The following is a 23,392-nucleotide window of genomic DNA, read 5'->3' as shown; positions in this document are numbered from 1 at the left end:
GTGGGTTCATAAACAGATATGTATTTTTTGGCCTGAGGGGCTCCAACTTCAGTGTTCACAGAGAGAGGTATTTGGTTGTCTTTCGCAAGCATTTGTCGAGTGAGGCAGAGCTGTTTTATGTCATCACCAAACCACTTGCTGGTAACCATCTCTTTAAGGGTTTCCTCATGAAGTGCCGGAGGAGAAGCATATGATGTACAGTATCCTATAGATTTCAGGTGTCTGCACTGAAGAGCGGCTAATCCACTCCTACATGCTAACTCAATGTTTTTCTGGCACTCTGCAGATTCACATGACACATGTTGACTTTCCCCCCATATTTTAACTTGGGCATGCAGAGGAGTGCTGACACCATGATAAGTCTTAAGAACAGCATAGATCCCATTGATACGATCTACACACTCACTTTTCAGGTGAGAAGTTGCCGTTATGTCCTGCTTCTGTGTGTGCTTCCTCTCTATGTGCATTTTAAGGTTTTTTCTGTTCATATGAAGATAGCAGATAGGACATTTTTGTTTTGTTTGCAGATGATGAACCCTTTTCATCTGTCCACCCGGGGGGGTTGGCATTGTGGTTGCTGCAGTGGCGGTGGTTGCTGCAGTGGTGGTGGTTGCTGCAGTGGTGGTCGCTGCACTGGTGGTGGTCGCTGCACTGGTGGTGGTCGCTGCACTGGCGGTGATCGCTGCAGCTGGTTTTAAGTGCTTTTTCTTGCAACATTCAAGGTGGTTGATAAAGTCCGACTGACGTAAAATAGTTGACTGGCAGTGGATGCAATGATAATGTAACGGTTGGTTACATTGAAAGCCACATCTGTGAATGGTATACCCTGTAACAGAAGTCAACGAAGTGGAAAAGATAAGTGCTCAAAAAAAGCTGCAAAAATATCAAAAATAGTAGAGGAGAGCAACAAATGCTATTACAATAAAAAATGTAATGAGTCATGAGTGTGCAACAAAACATCAAAAACAGACTGAATTGCCACTCAAAATTGACAAGCAGGTAACTGTAGGCTGTGGCACGCAACGCGCTTCGACTAGAGAGTCTTCGTCTTTCGAGATGAAACAGGTGTCTATCAAGCCTAGAATAACCAGACATAGAAATACACAACTACTACAGCATATAACAATAGACAAAATATACAATAGATTAAAAATGATCATCTGAAAAGTCTTAACAAGTGGGAATAAGCAATAAAAACATCACATTAACACATTGGACACTTTAATGTGATGTTTTTATTGCTTATTCCCACTTGTTAAGACTTTATATATTAAGTATATTTTGTCTATTGTTGTATGACGTAGTAGTTGTGTATTTCTATGTCTGGTTATTCTAGGCTTGATAGACACCCGTTTCATCTCCCTCCCCCTTTTCCTTTATAATCAGGTGTTTCTCATTCTCCTGTGCATCACCTGACGACTTGTTAACACATCCCACGCCGGAAACGGCTTACGACGTGTTTCAAGTTCATGCGAATTCTGCCAATCCACGGCGTACAACGTTATTGAGATCATATTTCATTTTTTCGCCATGTTATTCATAATTCCCTCACGGAGCCTGGTCTGATGCAGTGGGAGCATGCACAACTCTGCAACGCTTCAATACTGCCGCCTGGTGGATGATCGGCGAGTTGCCAAACCGGAAATGGACAAGTCGATCTCGGTGCGTCTGGGAAATGCGCATATTGTTGCAGGACTGTATACACACGTCCGTGTGTAGCGATCGCTGGCATAACGCAATAATCGATACGATTTGGCCGTTTATTATGATTATAAAAAACCGGAAATGGATTTAGGAGATCGCCGTCAAATAAGTGGGATCTTTTTCCTCCAGTCTCATCGTCGAACGGTAAGGACGCTGACGTTACTTTCAGCAGTTTGTTTATTATTATCCATGCAAACTGCTCTGATCAATATATCACCCATACTACATAAAGCATTTACTGACGATCACGGAATTATAAACGACCCCCCCCCCCCCCCGTTCATCCGCGCATGATCAGTCATAACGTTTAGGATCATGTACAGTTGAAATTTTTAATATAGCGTGTATCGCCAACAAACGGCATTTGATAATCTATATATGCGTTTATGCCTATATCTCACGTTCTAGGAATTACTGCAGAAAACGATAAAAACATATTTATATTCTAGACTGTATTTTTGTATGAATCTATGAATGAAAAAGTAAAACGTTCCTACATCCTGAACGATAGATAATCGATGTTGAATGGGCCATAATAGTAATGTCAATTTAGCAATACAATTAAAAAAGTTATAGCCCTGCAAAGAAGGTGAACATCTCCATAGGCTTACAGTGCTGGCAGAGAGTGGTATAAGATGCTCAAATTGCGTGGCAGGGAATGTGTTAAGGGGATGCAGACCAGAGAAAGACTTTCGTCTTGTTTACATCAGGGTCCCCCATTTTCAATTCATCATAACATATATGACATACATGACATACAGATAGACAGTACTGTCTGCTATATCTATACATTTATGAAATACCAGATTTACAAATACAGTACTGTTTGTGATACAAAAAAGCATCTAAAAAAGAGAGTATATACATTTGATGAAGAAACTGTACATTGGAGGAGGTGGGGGGGGGGGGGTTGGGTAGGTGGGGTTGGGGAAACTGTACATTGGAGGTGGTTGGATGGGTGGGGTGGGGATGGGTAGGCGGGGTGGGGGTAACTGTACATTGGATTATCAACAAAACCTTACTTGGTCCAAGAAGAGGGTCTAGTATTACTGGGTTAGGACATTTACTGTACATTGGAGGGGGTTGGGTTAGGACATTTACAGGGGCCAGTTTCGAATTGCAGTCTCCCGTAGGTGCTCCTTGAGAGTAGTTTTAAAAGTGGGTAGTGATTCACATTCCTTTACAGCTGTGAGTAGGGCTTTCCACATTGATGTGGCATAATTGCAAAACGTGTTTAGTCCCTTGTTTGAGCCGAATCTGGGTTTAACATAGGGCTGGGCGATATGGTGATATTATATAAATATCGGGTACAGTTCATAAACGATACACTTTTTAAACGTATCGTGGACATCATGATGTTCCTCACAATCCCTCACATCAGTTTATAAGCCGCCGCGGTTGAGATGACTTACTTTGGCGCAGCGCTCTACTCCCTCTCAAAGAAAGAAAATACACACAGACTCGCCCCAACTTACGTCATGTACACGCCCATACACACACACACACCCAGAGAGGCGGTGCTACAGGTTTGTTTGGAGGACTCTACTCGAGGAAACAGGGAACGGGGATACGACAGCGTGAGAGAAGTGGCCAGAGCTTTGCAAGTTTAAATGTTAGCCATACGTGTTTTATTCAGAAACGGCAATGGAATATGGAGGCGCCGAGGTGGATGAACTGGTAGTAGCCTCGCGTTCTAACCGTTAGCATTGTGGCTAGCGCAAATGAGCTAATAAGGCACTGAATTCATACAGTAGCTTGTTAGCTAGCATCGAAATCCGTGTGTCGCGTCAACGATGACGTCACGGCGCCCCAGCTACACTGACGGGGGGGGGGGGGGGGGGGGTACCGTCTTTATATCTATATAATCTATGGGGGGGTACTACCGAGTCGAGTAGGTAGTAGGGCACCATGCAGACCGTGGAAAAGCGGCATAAGAGAATACTTCATAATGTTTCATGCAATTAAAAAGTAAATATATATATATATATATGATGATGCACACACACACATTTACAGTGTTTTGTTTACCAGTAGGATGTTATAACATTGCTGATAATAAAAATCATACGTCTAAGCTATCAAGTCTCCCGTGATTTTATATTACTATATATTAAAAGTATAGGCGGACCATTCCTTGGTTACAAGATTATTATTTTCTCACAGTAGTGCGTGTGTATTTTTGGCTAAAGTGGATAGAAAACAGTACTGTGCAAAAGTCTTAGGCACCCAAGAGTATTTATATAAATTGTCTTAGATGTTAATAAACATTTTTCTGTATTAGTGTGTCAGTAGACTACTCTTTTAGATTTTTAGAAATGTTTAATTAAATTATTTTTGAAAGCATCTTGTTCATGTTTTAAATAATGCAGCCATATGTTGCAGGGACTATTTTAATCGTCATCTTGGTGTGACTGTAGGCTTCAAAGGGTTCAAGCATTTTTAAGGGCTTTAGAGCAGTGTTTCTCAACTGGTGGGTCGCGACCCAAAAGTGGCTCGCGGGGCAATTTTTAGTGGGTAATATATATATTTATTTTTATTTTGCACTATCTATCTTTGTGAAAGTGGCTTCTCAGCTCTGGTCCAACTGAAGACAAAGCGGAGGAACAGATTGGACATTGAGCATGACCTCAGAGTTGCTTTGTCTACCATCACCCCAGACTTTGAGACTCTTGTCAGGAGCAAACAACATCCCCAGTTATCCCATTAGTTCCCTGGGATGTTAAGCTAAGAAGGATAATTATTTATTATTATTTTATTTCATTGTGTTTTAGCCCTTAGTTGCACTTTTGTTGCAACCCCAGTTATCCCATTAGTTCCCCCAAACTTACTGTAGGTCTGTTATGTTAAGCTAAGAAGTCTGCTAAGAAGCATAATTATTTATTATTATTATTTTATTTCATTGTGTTTTTAGCCCTAGTTTCACTTTTGTTGCAACCCCAGTTATCCCACTAGTTCCCCCAAACGTAGGTATGTTATGTTAAGCTAAGAAATCTGCTAAGAAGCATATTATTTATTATTATTTTATTTCATTGGGTTTTTAGCCCTAGTTGCACTTTTGTTGCAACCCCAGTTATCCCATTAGTCCCCCAAATTTAGGTCTGTTATGTTAAGCTAAGAAATCTGCTAAGAAGCATATTATTATTATTTATTATTATTTTATTTCATTGGGTTTTTAGCAATAGTTGCACTTTTGTGTGTTTATTTCATGTTTTGAAAGATTGCGTATTACTGCAAATTATTATATATATTTTTTACATAAATCATAGTGGTTAAAAAGATTTGGGTCGCGACTTAATGACTAAGGAAAATGTTGGGTCCCGAGGCTAGACCAGTTGAGAACCACTGCTTTAGAGGAAATGTCAAAATATCGTGATGTACATCGTGTATCGTGACATAGCCAAAAAATATCGTGATATCATTTAGAGGCCATATCGCCCAGCCCTAGTTTACAGATCTGGGTACAGATATAAAAGGTTAAGAAGGGATGATGCTGTAAACATGTTCAGGAATGATCTTTTGAATGAAGAATGGAAGGGGGTCTATGTAGAAGACGTCAATGCTGGGAGCTCCAGTAGCTCACCGCGTATCTCGGCGTCGGGGACAACCGTGCGCGTCACGGATCTGGGGTACACGAGTTCGACTCCCGGACTCGCCGTATTTTCTCAAGAGTGTCTTCCCCTGATCTATATCCCATTCAACCTGTTTCTGTCGGTCATGCTTGACCAGAAAAAGCGATAAACGCTAAAAAATGAAGTAAAAAAAAAAAAAAAAGACGTCAATGCTGCTTACAATACTTTTTTGAATATCTATCGGACACTTTACGATAGGCACTGCCCAATGGTTCAACATAAACAAAAAAGTAATGACAATCGAAAACAATGGATAACAAAGGGGTTAGAGAATGCATGTAAAAAGAAAAACAAACTTTATAGAGATTTTTATCAAATGTAGAAAAAAGACTGCTGAAACTAAATACAAAGTGTATAAGAATAAGTTAGTATTAATTAAGAGACGGGCTAAGAAAGATTATTACAATAGATTGTTAGGCGAAAATAAAAATAATATAAAGGGCACATGGGACATTCTAAATAAGGTAATGGGCAGATGTCAAATCTGAGCTCATGAAAATTGAATGTGGGGTACCGCAAGGTTCGGTTTTGGGGCCCAAACTCTCTTTTATATATTAATGATATTTGTGATGTTTCAAAACTATTACAGTTTGTCTTGTTTGCTGATGATACCAATTTTTTTTGCTCTGGAAATAATTTAAAGGAACTAGCTGAATATATCGTGTATGAAATGACAAAGCTAAAGAAATGGTCACTGAATCTGAAAAAAACTAAATTTATGATTTTTGGCAATCGAAAACTAGATGAAAATATAGTACTGACCATAGATGGAGTTGATATAGAGAGAGTTAATGAATTTCGTTTTCTTGGTGTGATTATGGATGATAAATTAACATGGAAATCGCACATAGCACACGTTAAAAAAAAGATGTCCAAGAGTATTTTTGTTATGAATAAAGTAAAGGATGTGTTAGAGTATGAGGCAATGAGAACACTCTACTGTTCACTCATCTCACCTTATATCAGTTATTGTGTTGAAGTATGAGGGAATACTTATGGGACTAATATAAAACCATTATATATACTACAGAAGAGGGCCGTAAGAATCACACATAAAGTGAGTTATCGAGAACGCACAAATACATTATTTATTAAATCTAGAATAATTAAACTTGAAGACATGGTTAAGTTTCAAACAATGTTAATTATGTTTAGGGCAAGAAATAATACACTGCCAGAAAAACTACAAAATCTTTTTCATTTAGAAAGTGAGTTTAGTAGGAGAAAATACAACTTTAAACATCAGTTTGCACATACCACACTTAAACAGATGTGTCCTTCAGTTATTGGTGTAAAGTTGTGGAATTCTCTCCATAGCGAGCTTAAGGGATGTAATAGTGTTTATCAATTCAAAAAATATTATAAAAAAAAAAAATTTAGTCAGTATGAAAATCAAATGTGATCTGAATAGTGAGATCTTTTTTTTTCTCTCTCTCTTTTATTCTTTATTATTATGAATTTTTTTCTTGTTTAACTGTGGATTGTGAGTTTCTTGTATAATGGTATAAATTATTATTGTGTAAATTAGGTTGTACGCCGACCATTAAGTAAATACTTCTTTAGTTTAGGAATAAGGGGCAGGTAACTATAAGATTTATTCTTCTTCCTGCTCCTTTTGTCCATGGAATGATATTTATGATTGTGTAATGAAGAAACTCTGATTGTATGATTCCATGTGGCAAATAAAAACTCTGAACTGAACTTGTCAGGTTGGAGGGCGCTCAGTTTTTTGAGTACCTCAGCTGTTGTTACCATTTCTAGTTTGAAATCGTCTTTGCGGACCCCTAGGTTATTGTAAGTAGGCTATGATGTGTTCTACCCCAAAATGCCCTGAGTGGGAGGGTAGTTTATTTACCAGTGTTGTGGCTATGTTTGTGAAGACAATGTTTAAGTAATTGGCCACATCCAGCTTGTCTGTGATGAGCGTGTTGTCCGTCTTTATGTTTATGTTTGAAAATCTGGTTTTAAGATTTTTTTTTACTGCAGCCTAGTTGATTATCGAGTAATTTCCAAAGTTCACTGGGTTTCTTTTTGTTTTCCTCAGTTTTGTCATTGATGAAATTCTTTTTTGCAGTTTTGATCATGGAGTTTACTTCATTTCTTAGTCTGTTTCTTTGCAGTTTGATTTAGCCCGTTCAAAAATAATTTCAACCCATACAGTTTCAAGAGTCTCGTGATTCAGGTCAGTACGGATAATGAATTTGGTGTCTTTGTGTATGTACATGCAGACACCACCTCCATACCTGTTCCTGTCATTTCTGACTACCGAGTAGTTTTCCATTTCAATTTCTGGGTCTGTCACAGTATTGTCAAGTTTTGTTTCTGAAAAACAAAACATAATATGTTTGCCTTAACATTATTAAATAATTGTCTGATTTCAGCCAGATTATGTCTCAGGCTGTTTGTATTTAGGTGAAATATATGAAGTCCATTTGTGTTGATAATCTGATTGATGTCGTCAGGCTGGTAGCATAGCATAGCTTGCTGGCTACAGCTCAAGTCAACACCATGCCATGGGGATACTATTTACTAAATTAAGGAGGCTTTTTAATCATCAAGGTAAGAGAGGATTTGTCATGATCAACTGAAGGGGTATGCTATGGAACCGTATGTGCTTGGCTACTACTTGGGTTTTCAGAAAAAGGCCAGCTATGTGACGCTAGTATCGTGTATTGCATCACACAATTGCATCATCCTGATCAAGCTCAATAGCTTCTGTAACACGAATGCAACTACTCTGTACATGCCATTGTTGTTTAATAATAACTCCCGGTGTATAGCCAGGACATATCTGGACATATAAGAATGTTTCTTTTTTTGTTGGCTGGGTTTTGCATGTGGATTAAGGGAGATGTCAATCTGTTGTCGACGGTGGTAGTACAGGCGCAGTACATTTAGCTGTAAAAGCCTGATCAAGCTCAATAGCTTATGTAACACGAACGCAACTACTCTGTACATGCCATTGTTGTTGTGATGTTTTCACACGCGGGCTAAGGGAGAGGTGGGCTATCGCGTCATCGGTTCAGGAGAAGACGTGTTTCGCTTGTAAAGATGGTGATGCAAGGGAGGCGTCTTCAGAATTGCGCACTCTGGAAGCTGGTCTCAGAAAGTAGCGTCTTCAGGCTGCCAGAACACAGTTCCGTGTGGCTGAAAGGTGCAAACGATCAAATACTTTGCCTGATACGACCTAAATCAGTTTAGTCTGGACATGGCCTTATTTTCACTGTACTGTACTGACAATACATTTGAATTTAAACAAATCTAATAGGTAAGGCAATTGAAATATAACAGAACTTTAAACTACTAAAACAGTAGCTCAAGTTTACGTTGAAGTCAGTTCCGTTAGTACACAATAATTATTATATACACAATCCCTTGCGGCATCATATTGTTAATTTTGTTGTCAGATTATCCTATATTTATATTGCTTTTTAAATGTTAAGTGTTAGTTAGGCTAACGTTACTTACTTTCAATTGTTTTCGCTGGCTCGACTCCTCACAGTGCGTCCCTCACAGCGCGGTCCTGAGACCGTTCTCCAAGTCTGCTAAGAGGATGAAGACCAGAAAAAGACTTTTGGCTTGTTTACATAAGGGTCCTCCATTTTCAATTCATCAAAATATTTAGAGACATACAAATATAAACTATTATGTAAGAGAGAGAACATCATAAAAATAGAAAACAAAAGGAGAACAAAATTTACATTAGAGGGGGCTGAGGTTGGGTGGGGTTTTGACATTTACCAGGGCCAGTTTCGAATTGCAGCCACCCGTAGGTGCTCTTTGAGAGCGGTTTTGAAGGAGGGTAGGGATTCACATTCCTTTAAGGCTGTTGGTAGGGCGTTCCACATTATTGTGGCATAGTTGCGAAATTAGTTTAATCCCTTGTTTGAGCCGAATCTGGGTTGAACGTGATTAGTGGAACTTCCTCAGGTGTTGTGGGCGTGGACTTCACTGACCTTTAGGAAGTATTTAGACAGGTACATGGGACGGGTATCTTTGAGGTGTAGGGTATCTTGTAGACAGGCCCATTGCAAGTTGCTGTACTCTGTCGTCTACCCTAAGCCATCCTAAACTATCAAAATGGGAAGGGGTAAGGTGGGTTTTAGGAGTAAGGCCAAGCAGTAGCCTGACCAGTTTGTTTTGGGATGTTTGGAGCCTTGTTTTTAGGGCCTTTGAGGTGCTTTGGTACCATGAGGTACATGCATAGTCGAAGAAACCTTGAATGAGTGCTCCTGTTAGTCTTCAAGGTATTCTTATTTACCAGAGGAGATCCTGTAAAAAAAATCTTGTTTGTTGGTTGACTTTTTTTTATTACATTGGTTGCCATTTTGTCACAGGAAAGATTTGCCTCTAGGATGGAACCCAGGTATGTAATTTAATCTTTCCTCGTGACAATATTATCACCCACTGTAACAGAGAAGCCGTTGGCCTTGCTAAGTTTGCCATTTGATCCAAAGAGAATGGATTCCGTTTTTCCCAGGTGTAATGATAGTTTGTCATTAGCGAGCCAAGTGCAGATTCTACCGAGTTCAGAGCTGAGGGCTTTTTCAACCTGCAACTTGTCCGTGTCAGAGACCAGCAGGGCAGTCATCCGCGAACAGGAACAAGTTGCAGTCACAAGCTGATGTTGTCGTTTACATAAATTAGGAACAGTAAAGGTCCTAGTATGCTATGCTTCCTTGTGGAACACCACAGCTCACTGGGAGGAGGACAGTGTTCCGTTCACCTCCACCATCTGTTCTCTCCCCTCCAGGTAGGATTGCATCCAGCTCACTGATGTACTATCAAAACCAATTGCTTTTAGCTTATCAATCAGAATGGAGTGATTGACGGTGTCCATGCCGCGGTATTTGCCCACGTCCACCTCATGTTTGATGTGGTCGTTCAAATAGAGAAGGCATGTGTCAGTGGAATGGGGTGTTCTGAAGCCAGATTGGAATTAGTAAATTAGCTTTTATTTTTTGGCAAGGTACTTTTCGTAGACTATTTTTTCCATAACTTTCGAGATGGAGTTAAGAATAGAAACAGGGCGGTAGTTGCCTGGGTCTAATTTGCTGCATTTTTTTGTGCAGGGGGGTCACTCTCGCAAGTTTGAAATCTTTGGGGACGTGTCCCTGTTTTATGGAGAGGTTTATTATGTGGGTGATGATTGGGGCGATGGTGGCAGCTGAGTCTGAGAAATTTGGAGGGGATATTGTCATGGCCTTGTTAGGTTGGAGGGCGTTCAGTTTTTTGAACACTCATCCGTTGTTACCATTACAACTTGTACAAGTTTAAAATAGTCTTTGCGAACACCTAGGTTTTTGTAGAAGGCTAGGATGTGTACACCAAAATACCCAGCCACATCCAGCTTGTCTGTGTCGTCTGTCTTAATGTTGATGTTTGTAAACCTGGTTTTCAGTTTCTTACTGCAGCCTAGTCGGTTGTTGAGTAATTTCCAAAGCTCACATGGTGTTTGTTTTCCTCGGTTTTATCATTGCTTCTCCATGGAAACAACACATTAGAATTCTTAATTTGGATGTTGTTCCCCTTTCATTTTTATAATCTCAAAACGCAACGTTTAACACCAGTATTCAAGTGAAAAAACATGTTACTTATAATTCATTATCTAGCTACATTTGAAATTTGTCAATGAAAGCAGCACGGTTAGCCACCGCTGCTACTAATCCTTTTCTTGGCAACGTTGTTATGCTGCTCAGCTCACCTTTTAAATATGAAATACCTCCTTCCGTGATCTTGTGTATTCAATGTTAAATGGTCGCTAGTCACAATGCGTAATTACACAAACAAGTGATACAAATTGCCTAAATGTATGGCTTCCATCATGTAATTATGCCACCGTGACCGGACGTGTTTCGTTTTGCATGACGTATTTTTTTACCGTGTTCCATGACTTCCGGTCGGAGTTTTTCCAAAGTAAAACTACTCTGCATAGCATACAAGAAAAAGCTTTATTTTCCGATTAAAAGAACAAATTTTTAACATTTAAAGGGATATTTCACTTTAGTATAACTTGCAATAAACTGCAGTCTTTACCATTATCTAAACGCCATCTACAAGTCAGCTAGGATGTGTCCAATGTAGTTTCTTCCCCTTCGGATGTATATTTTTTTATGATATTTTTCTTACACAGTACTACAGTATATTTGTACAGTATGTCTTGTAAGTCATAAATGTCTTGATTAATTGAAAATGGAAGACCCTTATGTAAACAAGAGGAAAGTCTTTTTCTGGTCTTCATCCTCTTAGCAGTTGTTATTATCGAGCTCTACTGTATTGTACCCATTCTGCAATCTGTTAATAGTTTTCAATCAAAGACTAATGTTGTCCACCGTCAACATCACTATTCCTCCCAGGTGTCAGGCTCCTCATTCAATTCCATTAATTTTGAGGACCATTTCTAAATACTTCTAAAGTGATACACACTGTATGTGTTGTGGAAACCTTTGAACAAGACAACACGTGTAGACTAAAGTAGCAAACATTCACTGACATTAGCAATGCTAATTGAGCTATGCTATCGTTACTCTACTTCTGTTACTAGAGGATATGGCAACGCTCTGCTTGGTTTCAGGCAGACAACATATTTGTATGACACTCAACTAAACGCCTCGGACAGTCCTTCATACCAGCGGCCATCAGGCTCCACAACAGTGGGCAGCGACTAGCGGCCTCCAGGCTCCACAACAGGGGGCAGCGACTGCTGCCAGACATTGAGGACTAATAGGAACCCAAGGAGGACAATAAGACTACCTTAGGCATACTGCACCTTATGTGGATACTGTGATACTGTGAATAATGTATATTTCAGTGGATACTGTGAATAATGTATATTTCAGTAGATAGTAAATTATAACACTACCTTACGCATACTGCACCTTATATGACACTGTGAATATATTTTCAGTTAGTTAGTTAATTATATTGATTTGTTTACACTGCTTGTGTTGTTATTACTACCTGTACCCCCCCCCTTGCTGCTATGATGCCTGAATTTCCCCAAGGGGATCAATAAAGGAATATCTTATCTTATCTTATCCTATTTATGTCCATGAATTGAATTGCTGGCTGGCTGGGCTCACTGTTTCAGCATGTGTCAGAGAAATCATCAGTTCTGATCGGTCTACTTCTGTGGGGACATTATAGACAGACCACCACTGTTCTACACAGTAACAACAAATGTGCACATTACAAAAGCAATCTGAGAGAACCACAGGAGACTCAAAATTAAGGATTTATTTATTCCAAAATTATAAAATGAAAAATAAATTTTGTATACATAATTACATACTCTACAACTGTAGACTGAACTGCAATGTTTAATTCAAACAGGGTTCCCACAGGGTCTTAAAGGCATAACACATTCTATTTAAGGGCTTAAGAGTTTTAGGCCTTACAAAAAATAAATAAATAAAAATATGACTTTTATTAGGAAGTTACTTGTATGTTGCAATAAATGTTTGGGGGAAATAAATTGGAACCAATAATCACTAACTTTGCAGACCCCGGTGATAATTTATGTGAGAACACCCAGCTAGCATCAGCGCCTAGCAATCAAGCTTGAGCTAGTCAGTCAGAGCCTGAGGTAAAGAAAACTGCTGCTAGCATGTCATGGTCATGTCATAAAATCTTTACTTTTGTAACTTTATGGGAAAGTAATATTTGTAAGTAATTCTGGGACTTATTTCATAGTAATTTTACTTCATACATTTAGCCAGTGTAGCCATGAAATGGTTATTAAATTCTATTCAACGTGGTCTTAAATGTAACCTGCAGGAACCCTGTTCAAACCTGTGGCAACTTTGAATGAACAAGCTTCTTGTGTCTTTTCATGCAATGCAGGGACTGAAACCCTTTGCTACACACAGGACAAACATATGGTCTCTCCCCCGTATGGGTTCGCATGTGTAGGGTGAGAAAACAGGATTGTACAAAACCCTTGTTACAGACGTTACACTTAAACGGTCGTTCTCCAGTATGGTATCGCATGTGTACCTTCAATTCAGAGGCAGATCTGAAAGTCTTTTTACACTCATCACACGTGAAAGGCCTCTCTCCGGTGTGAATCAACGTGTGTCGCACCAGCGCACCTGAGGAGAAGAACCCTTTGCCACAGTATGAACAGGGGTGACGCACTCCTTTGTGGTGAACGTTCTCATGGTGCAGAAGGCATTTCCTCGACGTGAAGACCTTATCACACTGGGAGCATACGAGAGTGGTGGGGACCTTCTCAGGTACGGGTGGGCCAGGTTTGCTATGTACATGTTCCACGTGCCGAGTCAGTGTTATACTGTGCCGGAAACTCTTCCCACATTCCCAGCAAAGGAAAGGTTTCTCTTTGGTGTGTTTCTTCTGATGATCCTGCACATCGCAGTATGACCTGAATCGTTTAGGGCAATTAGGGCACTGAAATGGTTGATGACCAGTGTGTTTCCACTCGTGTCTGATGAAGCGTTTTAAGCTGCCTATAGTTTCCTGACAATGGGAGCAAGTGAACGGCCCACTGGGATTGTGAACGTCGATATAGTGCTTATAAAGAGCCTTGAAAACATGGAAGTTTTCATCACATCTATTACATTGAAATGGAGTGTGTGAAATCTTGTGCATCGCTAATGCTTCAGAGTCACGGACCAGTTTCATGCACACCTCACAGTAGAGTGGGTTGTGAGTATGTTTATGGGATTCCAGTGTTGATTTGAACCCGAATGCCTTGCCGCATTCGTCACATTTGAAACATTGCTTGCCATCCTTAACATTCTCCGGATCAACCTGTTGCGAATCAAAGCAAATGTTTCTTAGGTGGTGCCTAAGTGACTGCTGGCGCTTAAACTCTATACCGCAATGTGGACAGTAGACGGGACCTTCTGTCGTGTTTTCTTTGTATTCAGGGTTTATCGTTTTTTTGGAGGGCCTCTTTTCTGCGGGGCCAGTGTAAGAGGGGTCCTGGGTGGTGCTGTCAAATGGTGAATCAGATGCCTCACAAGGAGCCCCACTGGTTGATTGTTCTCCCTCAGCTGCCTTTTCCTCAACAATTGTGCTCCTCGCCTCTTCACTTACTTCTCTGCTACGCTTACATATTGATACGCTTTTAAGACTTGGGCATCTGTGTTCCTGCAAGGAACGTGAGCTCTTGTACCTCCGTTTACATGCAGAGCAAGGATAGGGAAGCTCTGTCGAGTGTCGATTCATGTGGGTCTCTAAGAATTTTGGACGACTCACAATCTTGCCACATATTTTGCATGTCCTCTGGTCCAGGTTATCATTTTTAGATGAGCTTTGAGTGTTGGAAAATGATCCAGTGCCTCTTCCCTGCCGACTGACCTTTGTTCTCCTTTGTGACAGAAATGTCTTCATCTTGAGCCCACGGTTCGCTCTCACTGCTCTGATTTGTGGAGGCACAGGTATATCAAGTCTTTCCAGCAGGACAGCACAGCCCCTCTCCAGTTCATGATCCTGGTCCCTGCCCTGAATCTTCCTCCTTTTCATCTTCCTTTTGGTCTTACCCATGTCACTTTTGTTGGGTATGGCTTCACCAAGAGGCATTGTTGTCCCATCTTCCCCAATAACCATCACAGTTTCAGCCTCAACACCGTATTCTGTCTCATTCTGTCTCATCTCACCGTCACCGTTTTCATACTCGATGCCATCTGCTTGGACAGCAGTGTCAACATCGCTTTCTCCATCGATTGGCTCAATGTATTCAACCTGTTCTGTGACCTCCAAATCAGCATCACCTTCTGTTTTTACATCGTCATTACTAATGTAGAACCACTGTTGGCCATCCTCACATCCCTCTATAGTCCCAGTTCCCTCCACACCCATCTCTTTATTCTGCACCATTGCTTCAGAGTCCACCTCCATCTCTATCTCTGTGCAGGCCGTGTACACATAGCCACCCAGTGCATTCGTCCCGGTTTGCGTTTGGTCATTGACTATCACTACTCTTTCCACAGGAGGGAGAATCAGAGCAGACATGATGCGGGTCCCCTCGACTGAAATGTCTGAAAAGAGACAAAAAGAAAGTAACATTAGGCCTAATGATTAAAATGGCCAATAAAACTACATATAGATCTAGTTTAGATATAAAGCTAACAGGGCTCCCAAACTCCCTGTTTGCAATTTATCATGGATTGGATGTATCTGAATTCTCAGTAATAAACAAGTACACATAGACATAGTGTCATAGATGCAAAGCAAAGGGCCGCGCCCGGGGACAAATCCAAGTGCTCCTGCCCATCTTCGTCAAGGACGCCACAGCGTTAGCGATCCGTTGTTGTGCATGTTTTTCCATTGGGTTTATCTTATCGGGGGGGAAACCCTTGCGAGCACGGGGAGAACATGCAAACTCCACAAAGAAAGGCCTGGGAGATACCCCACCTGGGTACCTGGCCTCATGGAAACCTGGTCCCCAAGCGGGAATCGAACCCTGGACCTTCTTGCTGTGAGGCGACAGTGTTAACCACTACACCACCGTGCCGCCAAGGATGATTGTGCTCTGTGGTGAAATTAGTTTGGTCAATTATAAGTCCCGTCGTTAGGACATATAGTGTCCATTGTCATGTTAGAAGATTAAACAATATTTTCAGTGGGCTGCACATGGTCATTTGTTTTGGAAGCCAGAGTGTGTCTGCGTCATCATTTTCACAATCTCCGTCTCCACATGGCCACACTACTACGCAACGAAGACGGGGACTGTAAAACTGACTAGTTTCATTCAGTTTTACAAATGTTGATACTAATGAGTAAATCAGTTACCATGCAGGCACACTGTATTTTTAGTTAGCTAACATTATGCATTAGTAAGCATTGTTGTGTGATGAGCAGCAGCGTTAACTCATGGATGGTCGCTATGTGTAGCCTATTTTGTAGGATGTCATCTGGTAATGTTAGATAGACATGTATTGTCATTTAGAGAGAGAAAGATAATTAGAATGTTAAGGCGAGACACTGCAGGTGAATAATCAAATATACTTTTTTTGTTGATTTTGAGATTGTTATATTTTGCTTCCTAAACATGTCTTCTATGAAACTAGTGACAATAAAACGTCAATAACACACATTTAGTTGTTTATTTTACATCATTTTGCCTTATTGCATCCATAAATGTGCACATATTTAATGGGGAAGTGCCTCATTTGCATATATAAACATACATTTCAGAAAACTTGCAATATATTTTTTCTTAGTTTATATGTACATAACAAATTGGGAAAGTTTCATAGTGATATCTATTCAAATATTTTTTGCCTATTAGGGGGTACTACACTGTACTACACTGTTTGTAGCCTGTGTGTAGTTCTGTTTAGTTCAATAACATTATTATTATTATTATTATTATTATTATTCAGTTATCAGGCATGTGTTTAGGTTGTCTATTACTAATGGTTTGATTAGGTATTGTGTTTGTAAATATCTGTTTAAAAAAAAAAGTATGGCATTTTACAATACAGAACTTTGAAGGCGTTTTCCCAAAAATTAGTTTTAAGAGTTTTTCCTCATACTCTGAGCCAGAAATCTCCACTTCAGTAGCACTCACATACACCAAACCCTCCAGTTCTATTCATATCTATGTTCTGAAGGTATTTACAGAAGGGTTTGTTGATATCGCATTCATACCCTGATTTATATCACATTTTATTCCTAAAAACATGGCAAAATATGGAATTTTACCATAAAATGGACTGAATGGAGTATTTTCTGATTTATGGAGTGATAAAAAGAGATATCCAAAATCCCCTCTGTAATAACCTTTGGCTCTAATATGTCAACAAAATGAAACTATAATTTTGAAAATGGCTTTATCCAATGTTCAGATTTCTGTCCTGGAATTATATGCAAATTAGTGCATATTTAAGTAGACCATGCCTCATTTGCATATTTAAACATACAATTTCAGAACTTGTAATACAAAAAAGTCTTGTCTTAATATAAGTAATCAACTGGGGAAGTTTCATTGTGATATCTATTAGTTCATTTGTTTACCCTATTCACCTGCAGTGTCTCCCCTTAAATTGGCAGATTGGGCACACAAACGTCTGTAAATGTGTGCACCGTATAGTCCAGGGTTTCCCATCAATGACCTAGACTGTGGCGGCTCGCCACAGTCCAATTAGTCCCGCCACAGTTGTATAATGAACCAAAAAAAAAAAAAAAAATGTACTATACAGTTTGCCAATAAGGATGTATCAGTAGTAATGGCAGTGGTAGTAGTCGTAATAGTAATCCACTATTTCTTTATTTTCTAAAAAATAAACCAGTTCAACACAGGTAACCACTTTTGCTTCATTTCTTTGATGGCTCAAATGTATGCTCTAGTCCAGTGCTTCCCAATCCTCTCCTCGAAGCACCCTAGCCGTTCCATGTATTTGTTAAATTCCACCACCAGCACACCTTGATTCAACTAATAAAGGGCTAGTTAAGTTGAATCAGGTGTGCTGGTGGTGGAATTTAACAAATACATTGAACGGCTGGGGTGCTTCGAGGAGAGGATTGGGAAGCACTAGTCGATTTAGTGTTTTGAGCACAAAGTTCATCATAGAATCTAGCCTCTTTATTTTGCTCTCAAAGTGCACCAGATTGATGCATTTAACTTTAAAATGTACAAAAGAAAAAAATATCCAGGGGGGCACGCCTCCGGACCCCCCTAGAGGGTCGAAGGTTCACCCCCCATAGTCTCTGAAAATCCTGTGGGAAACACTGTAGTCTATCTAACACTCAGTGGCACTTGATCCATGCACTAGTTTGGGGCTTAGGCCATGTTACCATGGCTACTGGCCAGTAAACATTAAGGTACAACCAACAACCACCACCAGAAGTGATTAGAAATCGACTAATGTTAGTGTTCACGGTGTCATTGCTATTTGGTTGTTAAGTCGTGACATATCGACCTTCCAATAAAGTTTCCGGGGCCAAGCTTCCTGCGTTGGCTGAGGCTCTCGTCTTTTCAACATGCCTTAGTGCGGTGTCCCTTGTTGTTTCAATAGATCCGAGTCATAAAATAACAAATGGGACTACATTTTCCAAGAAGGGGTCACCTTCAAATATGAACTATCCACTGGCTAGGAAATATTTTTAGATAAGATAGTAAACAATTTTTTTTAGATTCATTGATTCAAGTTGAATAAATGTTTACTGCAAAATATAATACAGTATCCATAGTAAAGTATATGAGCTTTTAACTAAGGGTGAGGCTAAATGGAATGTCACTTCTGCAGTCTAACAAGAAAATTTAGGTAGTTAGCTAACATCTAAAAACTCACCATTGTCCTGGAGCTGGCTGAGGTCTTTTTGATACTCCAGCAGGGTTTTCAGCTCCTCAGGGTGAGACACAGACTCCATGCATTCCTCCAGAACAGAGGAGGCATCACCAAGCAAGGAGGCAACCTGAGACGCATGACAACAACATCAATGTTATTCTTAAATATTTTTAAACAAATGAGGACAACTCAAATATGTAACAGCTAGCTGATAGAAATGGCAGAAACTTGTTCTGAAGGTCCAGATTAATAATTAGACTTAGTTCAACAAAAGGTAGATTAGGCCATCACCTAAATTCCACGTTTATTATTTTCTATACTTTATATATTGTTTTATTTGTATAAGATATATATTTACCCGATAGTATTTTTATTATTCGCCCTGTCATATGCTCCTTGTATCTCGCTGTAGACAGCGCGAGCCCACGCACCTGCGTATTGTACGGAGAAGTGTTACCGTTGGTGCGGGAAGAAAAAGTGCATCTGGTCTTTGTTCTTGGGGTGTTTGATTGTTTGGGATTTGGGGAAGGTAGCAGCTTGTTTTTGTGCAGATTTCTTGTGGTATAGAGATTTGTTACTTTGTTTGTTATTGCTTGTGTTGAGGCTTTGGAGTTTGATACCTTAATGATAGTCTGTGTTTTGGAAACCATTAATCCCCAGGTAGGCAAGGATGGCAGGTTCCCAATAGGAATAGTCTTGGTGTGACCTTTAGGCAGCTACAAACGTGGGTAGAGACAGGCACTTGTGTTGGCGCTTGTGTCCTCTCGGGAGCACGTCTCTGGCACAGAGGAGTGGCTGTGTAACAGGTACTTCTTCTGCCCAGAGAGTTCCAAGTGCATAAGTACCCCTTGCAAGTAGTAGCACGAAGAGTGAGGTTTGAGGTAGGTAGTTAGTCAGGGGGGGGAGGTTTCTGCAAAATGTCGGTCCATGTCACAGACTGATTTGGCTACAGAGGTGGAAATTGATCCGGCTTTGGAAGAACTGTTAGATACAGCCGTGCCGTTTGAAAAAATTGATGTGACAAATGTTATTGCCAAAGGCAAGCAGGCGGTAACATTTCATGTGAACCTCCTACAGCCCACCAACTTTTGCCCATTTGAAGGGGGGGGGGGGGGGGGGGGGGGGGGGGATAATGGGGAAGCATTAATGTTTCTCTCTGTTCCACCTCTCCAGTGGCCGTTCCTGAGGAGGGACTGCCATTGCTCCTATTGGCTTCCAGAGAGGTAGCCCAGGAGATCACAGGGTTTAGCCCTAATGACCTGAGGTTTGGTCAGAAAGTTGGTGGTCCCATGACTGCTCAGAAAAAAGAACGATACTGTTCAGAGTGAGAGGGCAGGAAAAGGAAGGAGAATGAAAAAGAAAATAGGAAAAGGAAAGAAGAAAAAAGAAGATGAAATCTCTTTATGCTCATTGTGCTGCGCTAAATCATGTTGTGCCCGCAACTTTTCAGCGCCTGATGACATGCGTCTGGGCGTGGTTGACCATTTAAATGGTAGATTTAAATTATAGGGTTGACTCCATTGGTTTTGAAGTACATCATCTTTTAACATTCTGTTCTTCTCATCTCGTTTGTTCCCCAATCCCTTCCGTCTCTTGCTCTCTTAATTTGCTTCTTAGGATCCTATGTTGCAGAGAGCGGAGGCAGGAGGGTGAGGGGAAGAGGTGACCGGTCAGCATGGGTGTTGGAGATGATTAGTGTCTGAAATTGTGTTGCTTTGTTTGTTGCTTTGTTTGACATATGGGGGCTTTCTCCACTCCTAAGCTCAGGTTGTAGCAACACTACAGGTTGTAGCAACATCAACTTTTGCTCCTTTGACATATTAATATATGTTTGACAATTGGGGACTTGTTTGTTTGATATTGATGTTGTTTATTTGTATATATCTGGGAAAGGTATAAACAATTTTGATTTGAATTTAGAGGGAGAAAATAAAGAGTACTCATGTGGTTACATTGTAGAGGTTGCTGTGAGGTTTTTGAACCAGTGACTCTTAGTTTGCTTCATTTAGCTCTTTCATATCCCTTTTTGACTAATGTTTTGAGATATTTGTATTTTGAAATTTGTATTTGTGTGTGTGCTCCTCTGGTGTGCAACTCTTGTTTTGCTGATTTTGTCTGTTCCCTAATCCCTACTGTGTCCTGCTCTCTTAAACTGCTTCCTATGGCCCTATGTTGCTGAGAGCAGAGGCAGGATGGTGAGGGGAATGGATGAAAGGGTTAAACAGGTTTTGATTTGAGATTTGAAGTTAGACCAACTCTGGATAAAAAATATTATGGTTACTTTGTTGTGGATGGAATTAGCTTGCTGGTAAAATACCTAAATGTAATTTGTTAATAGGGTTGAACCCTTTTCTTTAGGAGGAGGGTGTGACGACCCCCACTTCACCTGCAAATGGGGAGTCTGTTGACTCAGGCCATGTCCCCACGTATCTGGATCTTTTGCCAAACGGATATTCTCAGGCTCCGTTTAAAAAGAAATCCTTGTCCACACGACAGTGTTAAAAAAAAATACCTGATCCAGACGCAAACACATAAACGCATATAAATTGATCCAACAAGCATGCGGCCAGTAGGTGGCGATAAGCGATATCCCAAATACCATAGTGGTACGAGAAACGATAGGAATTGTCCATTGGTTCACCCAGCCCACGTGACCATTACTAGCATTTCCATTGGCTATATTGACATACATAGATGATAAATAGATAGATATAGCAGAGGATTATGCAGTCCAGAGGAAACAACCAATCTAGATATGTCACGATTCAATGCTTTACTTCTGCGCACTGGGCGACGGAGAGATACAATGTCAATGTTGAGATCACAATCTCCTAGCCCCTTTCGTGACTGTGATGCACCGAGTGAATCCACAGTCACTTGCTCCTCAATAGGAAACCAACCTAGATTTACCATGAAGGACTGGTTCTAACCGAACCGTTCGTTATACAAGTATCACAGAGACGTTTCAAAGGTGCTCACAGTTGCACGAGGGTTTCGGACAGACATACGGGATGGTTTGAAATCTCGGTGTTGCTAATAAACATTTTAAATATTCTTTATAAACTGCTCAAAACGGCATTATTTCCGGAGTTGGGTGCATGATGCGCATGCGCTGTGATCACACCAGGCAGCCAACGCCAGAAATAATGCCGTTTTGAGCAGTTTATAAAAAATATAAAATAATTATTAGCAACGCCAAGCTTTCAAACCATCCCGTATCTCTGTTCGAAACCCTCGTGCAACTGTGAGTACCTTTTTTTTTTGATCCACTTTTTCTCCCATTTTCTATATTTTCTCCCATCCCAATTTCGTATCATCCAATTCAACCCTCCCCTGTCACGAACGCTGTTTCTTGCCTCCCACAAGCTAGCTGCAATGTGGACTAAGTCATACATAGCACAAGTCCCCTCCGGTACTTGAGGTAACAGCAGTCGCATCTTTTCACCTGCGCAGCTCGATCTCTCAGTGGCGAGGAGAAACGCGTGGGAGGCTCACGCTGCCCCCGACACTTCCCGATTCTACTGCGCAGGCGCACCAACCGACCTGTAGGAGTCGCTGTCCACAACGCCCGATCCCCACCCATCAGTTTCCCACCCCCTAATACGGCCAATGTGTATTAGTACGGACGACCAGCTAAACTGAAAGCAAATGTGGAGCGCTGGGCTCGAACAGTCGAGCCCAGCGTCTCTGCATTCGTGGCGAGCGCCTTGCCCACTACGCCACGTAGCCGCCCCTCAACTGTGAGTACCTTTGACATTTCTCTGTGATACTTGTATAACGAACGGTTCGGTTAGAACCAGTCCTTCAGGGTAAATCTAGGTTGGTTTCCTATAGGGCTGTCTTAAATACTTCGAAGCTTCGAAGCTTCGTTCGATGGCACAAGCTTCGAACATTAAAAAAAAAATCGAAGTTAAAAAAAATATATATATATATATAAATTTTTCAAAAATTAAAAAAATTCAATTTTTTTTTTACTTCGATTTGTGTGTGTGTGTGCGTGTGCGTGTGAGAACTACCCATCCCAGTTAGGACAGCCGAATCCCGTCCAATCTTTCGCCGTCAACTAAAGACTCACTTCTTCAACCATTATCTGAAATGATTATATAAAAAAAAAAAAAAAAAAAAAATCTAACCGTGACTAACCTTACTGTCATGCACTTTTCCTAATAAACTAACCTACACTGTAACACGCAACACTTTGATAAACATTGTTACTCAGCTGATAGAGTTGTACCCTTCTTGCTGTCTTGTCGTACAGAACTTGTAAGTCGCTTTGGATAAAAGCGTCAGCTAAATGAGTAAATGTAAATGTGCGTGTGGGGGGGGGGGGGGGGGGGGCAGGGGACAAATACACTGGAGGAAAGTAACCCAGCTCAGCACTGCCCAAATTATATCATCACTATTGCCTGTTTGAAGGATATCATCCTCAAATACATATACACCTACATGCCTTGTAGAATTCCACACATAAGAAAGAAAGATACTGGGATGAATAAACAAAATAGGAAATAAAATTTAGATAAGGTGCTACTGAGATGTTTGTGAGTTCTTTGTTTTTTTGTGGAAGTTGCCCTTCTTAAAAATGCATGAACATTCACTGATAATTGGTCTGTAGTGGAGTCTACAAGGTCTACATTGCCGGACCATGTAGAATCCGGACCTTGTAGACTGACATAATTCTGTGCATAGTTTAGTCTACACAGGCCATATTTCAAATAATCAAAATCTTACTTCATTAATCTTAAACATTCTTGATTTGGGGGATTGGTAGTTCCCATGAAATCTGAAGTTGTTCAAATGACA

The 23,392-nt window shown here is 40.5% G+C and overlaps 1 protein-coding gene and 1 long non-coding RNA gene across 3 annotated transcripts in view; both read right to left on the bottom strand.

Moving 5' to 3' along the window:
* Positions 1 to 37: 37 nt before the first annotated feature.
* On the bottom strand, positions 38 to 11,154 carry LOC311235091. The gene is made up of 3 exons (XR_014620126.1): positions 11,038 to 11,154; positions 8,802 to 8,878; positions 38 to 826 (listed from the first exon to the last, which is right to left on the bottom strand). It is a non-coding gene; the product is annotated as an uncharacterized lncRNA (long non-coding RNA).
* A 1,395-nt stretch (positions 11,155 to 12,549) lies between these two features.
* LOC311235071 (uncharacterized protein) overlaps positions 12,550 to 23,392 on the bottom strand; it is a 36,783-nt gene continuing 25,940 nt past the window's right edge. For both annotated transcript variants that reach the window (XM_084322414.1, XM_084322415.1), the window contains exons 6-7: positions 18,593 to 18,716; positions 12,550 to 15,334 (exon numbers count right to left, since the gene is read on the bottom strand). In XM_084322414.1, the coding sequence (XP_084178540.1) occupies positions 13,119 to 15,334; positions 18,593 to 18,716 (2,340 nt within the window). In that variant the 3' untranslated portion in view covers positions 12,550 to 13,118. The remainder of the gene's footprint in view (positions 15,335 to 18,592; positions 18,717 to 23,392) is intronic.

This window comes from Notolepis coatsorum, assembly GCF_963971535.1.
Source record: "Notolepis coatsorum genome assembly, chromosome: 10".
Lineage (NCBI taxonomy): Eukaryota > Metazoa > Chordata > Actinopteri > Aulopiformes > Paralepididae > Notolepis > Notolepis coatsorum.
The sequence above is the reverse complement of the archived record's forward strand: the minus strand, read 5'-3'. Positions and strand labels throughout refer to the sequence as shown.